General features: G+C 45.2%; 1 protein-coding gene across 2 annotated transcripts in view; it reads right to left on the bottom strand.

The window, feature by feature from the left end:
• The window catches only part of nrg1 (neuregulin 1), a 35,466-nt gene extending 29,011 nt beyond the window's left edge, over positions 1–6,455 (bottom strand). For both annotated transcript variants that reach the window (XM_084572130.1, XM_084572129.1), the window contains exons 1-2: positions 6,102–6,455; positions 5,006–5,997 (exon numbers count right to left, since the gene is read on the bottom strand). In XM_084572130.1, coding sequence (XP_084428256.1) covers positions 5,006–5,714 — 709 coding nt within the window. In that variant the 5' untranslated portion in view covers positions 5,715–5,997; positions 6,102–6,455. The remainder of the gene's footprint in view (positions 1–5,005; positions 5,998–6,101) is intronic.
• Between the last annotated feature and the right edge of the window lie 208 nt (positions 6,456–6,663).

Consider the following 6,663-nt stretch of genomic DNA (forward strand, 5'->3'; position numbering starts at 1 on the left):
CTGTCCGAATAATTCACTACATCAGCAAAAGAACTCCCCTCCTTCCCAGTTGGCTTGTTTCTCTGTTAAACTGCAGTTTTTGGTTTTAAATGTGACACGTTTACTTTTACAAGAAATAGGGACACAGGCAAGATACAGAGGAGAAAAATGACTTCATGTCAGGGACTGTAGTCTGAATACCCCACTTGGCACAACAAAAGCACAGGAGGAAAAAAATACATAAAATGGCAGAGGAGTCAGCCCTTATAAACCAGCCCTGGCAAGAATCTTTATTGCCAAACCTCTGTCTCTCATTAGTGACAAAGAGGAAATCAGACTGAGGATTATATCTTGAACTACTGTGCCGTGATAATCACAGAGAGGTGGCTGGACAGAAACATCTCTGATGTTCCTATTGAAATGAAGCTTAGGCAGGTTTAATAAGGAAGATCTGTTCTCTCACGATCTATTCCCATCTGGTGAAATTCCGTATCTCTTCCATTTTCCCCATGCTGTCAAAATCAGTCTGTCCTCTCCCAGCCAATCATTCTCATGTCCCTGTGCTTCAAAGTCATTGTCATTCTGTCACTTCATCTGCAGGTTATTCATTGAGCAACCCTCCTACTCACCATGGCCAGAGTCTTCATCAGAGGCCTCCTTTAGACACTTGTCAACTTCTTCTAATCCACCACCACCAGCGTCTAGACTCCTGGGGGTCCTGTCTCTATCTACCTCCATCTTCTCAGATCCAGCTCAGTGACACTGTTGCTCCTGGACTCTAACCGCCAAACTTGCTGTCGTGTTCACGTTCCCTCCAGTAAATATTCATTCATCACCTACTTGATCTCTCTTTATTGAACTAGCAGGCCGTTTGATTTATTGGGCAGACAGTACGGTGACTCCAGCAAGACCAATCGACAACCAACTGCATTCCTGATGCCGAAGTGTGCACCACCTTTCCCTGTTTGTACCTCTACATGTTTGTGCGATCAGCTCACTGCTCACGCAGGAGCAGTGGTTACTGTTGCAGCGCTCTTTAATCAGCCAGACCTAAAGATAGCACTTAAAGATCCCACATTCCATAAAAAAGTTTACAACGTACTAGGAGCATACAACTTTGAGAACAACCATGTTCACTGTACGTGAAGAACAGTCAAAGCAGTTACACACTATAACAGCTCCATTACTCTTCCAGAAATGATGTTGAACCTTAAACCAGTTTTTGCCCAGTTTGACAGACCAAATGAAAGATCCACCAACTATACAGCACCACCTGACATGGATCACACAGACCCATGATGCTCAAGAACACAAAAAAGGCAGCTAATCCGGTTGGGATACCAGGGTGCAAGTATCTGCAGATAACTTAGCAAGGGTGTTCACTGCCATATTCAACCTCTTGCTAGGCTGGTGTTCCCACCTGCTGAATAAGTTAGTACCTATACCTGGACTTCAGAGTCCTGACTGGAAGAGGCAGCTCTCCTATTCTGTGAAATGTTTTCTAAAGACTCCAGCCAAGTTCAGTTGCCTATGTTTTAGACTTAGACATACCATGATTGAGAATCATCTTAAGGTATAACACATACATTAGGATGTTGAGGCTTGATTCCAGAACCTCCCTCAGTACCATACTCATAAATGTCCTTTAAACCGCTTTGACCTGGGCTCCTCTCTGTTCTCTTGGACTTTAAATGTTCAGTAGGCTGCAGAGCATTAGAGTTGGATAGAACCCTTCATCTACCATTACTGTGAACACCCGATCCCTACAGCCCTGCGTATTATTCCCAATTTATCCCTACTTTTCACACATGACTGCACCCCCGTTCACCCAACAAACATTCGCAAGATTTTGGGCTGATTTCAGACACCATGGAGATGGTCTGGAGGGTAGAGATGTAACATGTAGGTCAGTGGTTTTTGGACATTAAGTTGGTCCTTAATGCCACCATGACAAAAGAGTATTCTGGAGGAAGAAAGGCCTCTCACTCCCCTCTGACCCATAGTGGTCTATTTGGTAACGAAAATCCAAGAGAAACTCAGTCTTACAGAGCAACTGTAAGTTGTTTTACTGGTACTCCAACTAGACAATCAGGGGTGACAAGGACCTGCACAGAAGTAATAGTGAAAGCAGTAACTCTGTTTTTCGTAGGAATTAAGCTTGAATAGGATGATTCAGTGACTCACGGTTTTTATCAAGTTTCGACATTTGGCAACAAAGCAGGAAGGGGTGTTCCTTTACTGTATTGCAGAAGAGACTACTAAACTAAACGAGAAAGTCGTTTAGTGCATCGGATATTTGTGCAAGAGACATGAGTTTACAAATAATTTTAATCCTGCGTTGATCAAATCTGTCGTTCCTTACTCTTGTTAGCTTATTGCTATGTTCGTTAAAAGTTGCCACCATCTACTATCAACAAGTAGAATAGTGTGAAGTCAAAAAGCAGGATGTGAATCATTGATCCCTCATGCACTCATGAATACCACAGAGGTTACTATGGGTTTAACCACTACTAGTGATTAGCTATTATTTATCAGAACCACAACAGTTCTTTTAAGGCCTTAAACTACACTTATAAAGAACCTACGCCATTGCAAGCATTTATATTTGTGCACTGGTGAGTTGGCATCACTGAACAATTAAAACAGAACGATAAATGAAGCACTATTTCGCCGTGTTCAGTGTGACTCCTTTGTGTTAAGCTCTAAATGATGGCACGGCTGTTATGTACAACCACTGAAGTGACTAAGACAGGAGGAATGTGTGTTTTCAGTGCGTGTCCAGTTGACCTCAGGAGATCCAACGTAGAAGTATCAATCTAACTTTAGCACCGGTTCATAAAAGTAAACATATCGCTTGACAGATATACTGCAAATGTGCCATTTAACCTCACATGGGGCCTCATGCCACACTGCCGCTTGTTTATTCTTGAGTGGCATTCATCTCTTTTCTCCGTGTTGTAGTGTCGTAGTCTGCCTTGATGTATTTCCAACAGTGTGAAATACACTCTGATCACAGTAATTGATATCGCATGATATTGTAAGAAACTAAAATGAAACAGAATACACTTGCAGTCATTGTTTGCTACTCTTCTCAAGTAGCTGCATTAATTAATGTAATAACACACAAATGTATTGCGTAATAATTTACAGGGTAATGGGTTTATTTTACTTTACTGGTATGTATGCAACATTTCAGTTGATGATAGGAAAGTTCTTATACTTTTGACATTTTTATGATGCATAAAGCAGTATTATCCTTCCTCGCTAGAACCTCACCTACTGCAGACATGAAGGTCATGACACACCAAGCCGACGGTCAGCTGTTAGCCCGTGTCCGGCCATCTGTGAGCATCCGTGCTCCTAGTTTCCACAGTGCCAGAACCTTTGTCTGCGGCTTTTATCCCAGCTGAGCACATTGAATCGGCAGTGGGACCCGCCAGTGAGAGCGCTAACCCTGATTGGTTATTCAGTTTAGCAAAACAGTGCGTGGGCAGAGGGCCCACACCGTTTTTCATCTTCACCCTATCTGGACATTCCAGTATGTAAGTCATTTCAGAACAGCAAGGTCATCTGGACTGAAAAAAATATATATAACTGAATAGCATGATTCTGGAGAGGCCAGCTCTGTACGGCTACTACCTCTGCTAGCTGCTCAGCTAATCCTAGCTCTTCTGGTTTCAACTTTTGAACAGCGAATACAGACTACTGCCACCTGCTGGTGTGAAGAATTTTCTTTCATCCATGTGCAGTACATACTTTATGTACCTGTTGGCTGTCGTCTTTGAGGGGTGCAACTTTTTGGTCCAGACACAAGACAGCAGAGCCAACATCATAGCCGGCCTTCATTGCTAGCAGTTCTTGATGTCTTTTGGTGTGTCCAGGACATTTATATTATCTCCGCCACTTACTTTATGCCAAACCATTTGCCTTTACTTCAGGCACAGTGTAGTCACAGACGCATATAGTACTTTCTAGTTGTTTCTCTCATTGGCACTGCTAGACGTGTTGCATGTTGCCTTCAGATTTGAAAATATGTAGTGGGAAAATCTATGTTAACAGTTTTGTTAATAAAATTAAGATGAACAGGAAATATCCCTCAGCTTCATGACGGATGTAAAAAGAGTCATAAGAAAGTGCAGCGTTTCATGCGCGAGGCCCGTATCGTATATAGCTTCACTGAGGCATGGTTGGAAGCTAACACCCCACCTACCACCATTACCTCGGATCAGCTAACCCCGCATAGAGCCTAATAAATCACCGTGATGTGACTAGAACAGAAACATCACAGTGGCGACCCACTGGCAGACAGACTGTATTAGTGGGTTGTTTTTCCCTGCGGTGAAGGGATGGAGGGGGCATCAATTAGCCAGCAGGCTCTGACCTTGAAATGGAGCGCAGGCAGAAAACAGGAAGTCTCCCCGTACCACAGCCTGGAGTTTTAGTTTCTGTCATGCATCATTTATCGATTTTCACTTTTTCATCTGACTGGAAGTGTGCATGTGTGCATCCACACGTTTTAAGGACCTTCCACATTGATTACATAGGCAGTCTGCCAGGTAAATCATTCAAAGTAACACTATGACAGCCTCCATTTATTTTAGTGTGCCTGAATTACTGGGATATAAATGAAGGGGTCATTAATACTTAAAGGGGATGGAGTGAACGTTCACGCATTGACTCACTGTAGGGGCAAAGTAGGCTCGAACGGAAGTGTTTCTTGCACACCTATCTATCTATCTGTGTAGCAATAGTTCAGGGGCTTAGTCATGGGCCTCTCTGCAACACTCTGCAAGTCACAGCGTGTCTGTTTTCAGGCAAGTCTTGAAAACAACGCCTGTCACAGTTGATAGTCACGGGACAAAACATTTGAACACTTTCTAACACTTATTTTGTTTTTAGAACAACGAAAATGACTCCTCCATTGTTACATCTTATATCTTAATGTTAAGAGCCAGCGACAAAGGAGATTCTGTTTAAAAGGAAAACACAATTCCAGCAATTTTCGTAACAAGTGTTGAGTACTTACAGATAGTTGGGATGATGTTGTTTAATCCCTGTGTTGTCTTTGCGTGAGGAGTCTGCTTTGGGCCGGTGGTACGTTCAGCATTGTATTGCAGTGTAACAGAGGGGTCAGTCACTCGTGGAGGCTGAGACACGTATGGCCCTCGTGTAGATTTCTCCTCTACTAAAACATCAGGACGTCCCGGGGTAATGGCGATGGTGGTGGTCAGGGAGACAGTAGAGGGAGATGAATGAGGAATGGAGACAGTTATTACCAGCGTGGGGTCTACTGATATGATAATTGGGTCCTGTCCGATGGGTTTAGGGTCTAAGTGTGTGGGCGGTTCGTACTCAAAGATCTTATCTACAAACACCCATTTGAGTCCAGCTGTGCAGAGGGCTAAGCTAAGCAGACAGGCCAGGATGGGCAGAATGCAGATTTTTTCAGAGTGCAAGCAGTTATTAATCTGTTCCATCTCTATGCAGACGCAGCAGGTCCCTGGCAAGGCCACAATTCCCAAAGCCCCCACATGCTCCCCTTCGTCACCGCCACCGCCACCGTCACCTCCATCTGCTGCTCCCTCCACGGCCTCCTCCTCACTCTCACCAGCTGCCTCCGTCTCCTCTGGTTTCTCCTCGGGGACTTGTCCAGTATCAACAGTAGAGCCGGAGGGGGAGGCCAAACCAGGAGGGGGAGTTGGCCCTGCAGCGAGGTCCTCCATTCCCTCAGTCATCCTTTCCAGCTGCTGGATAAAGTGTCTCGGAACACCTCAACTATTAACTCAGAGCATCGCACAGTGGCTGTCTGCCACCAGTGTCCTTGAGTAGGTTTTCCATCGTGATGCTGCAGAGTCAGAGCTGGGATTTCACAAGAAGGTAAAAGATCAGTTCGGCAAGTCGAACCTTGCTAACAGTGCGGGACGGATGTAGGAAGCCTGTGCACGAGGGAAAGGAGTTCCTTACTCATGCTTTTTCACAAGAGGGCACACTCATGAGTCTATACAGTCATCAGTTTTGCTGCAGGCAACAAAAAAAAAAAATGATTGATCCAGAGATTAGATTCTTTAAATGTTCTTCACGGCCATATAGTGAGCAGCAGTGGCACAGTAGCACTCACTCACCTGAACACTTGGGAAGAAGAGGCGGTGTCGATGTGGTGGGGCAGCCGCAGCTGCAGCAACTGTAGTGCAGAGGACAGGACAGCCAAGCACTGCAGTGGCAGGAGGGACATGCTGTCTGGTCTATGGAGCTCCAAGCAGCTGAAAGGCTGAATCATCAGGGAGCGGCAGGTGCCCTTCCTCTCAGCGCAGCCAAGGAAATAGATGAGTAAGGGGAAAGAGAGAGAAAGAGAATCATAGAGAGAGGGAGGGGGGGATGCAGTAGCACAGAAGAGCAGGGAAGACTGGATACTCCCCTTTTTCTTCTCTCACCCCTCCTCTCTCAGTCTTTCCTCTCCAAGTGGTGAACCGGGCAGCCTCGGGCCTCCTCCCTCCCTGCCTCTCTTCCTGTCTGGTGGTGTGTCCGTGCTCTCTTTGTAGGCTGCTCCCAATCCCAGCACAAAGCATCCAGCTAAGCAAGTTCCTACTTGATCCAATTAGAGTGCATGTCAGCGAATCACAGACAGGCTAACTGCTGTAGCCACCCCCCCCTCCAGCACCACTCCCCATTGATTATGCTGATACT

The sequence above is a fragment of the Chelon labrosus genome (assembly GCF_963514085.1).
Source record: "Chelon labrosus genome assembly, chromosome: 22".
NCBI classification, from domain to species: domain Eukaryota; kingdom Metazoa; phylum Chordata; class Actinopteri; order Mugiliformes; family Mugilidae; genus Chelon; species Chelon labrosus.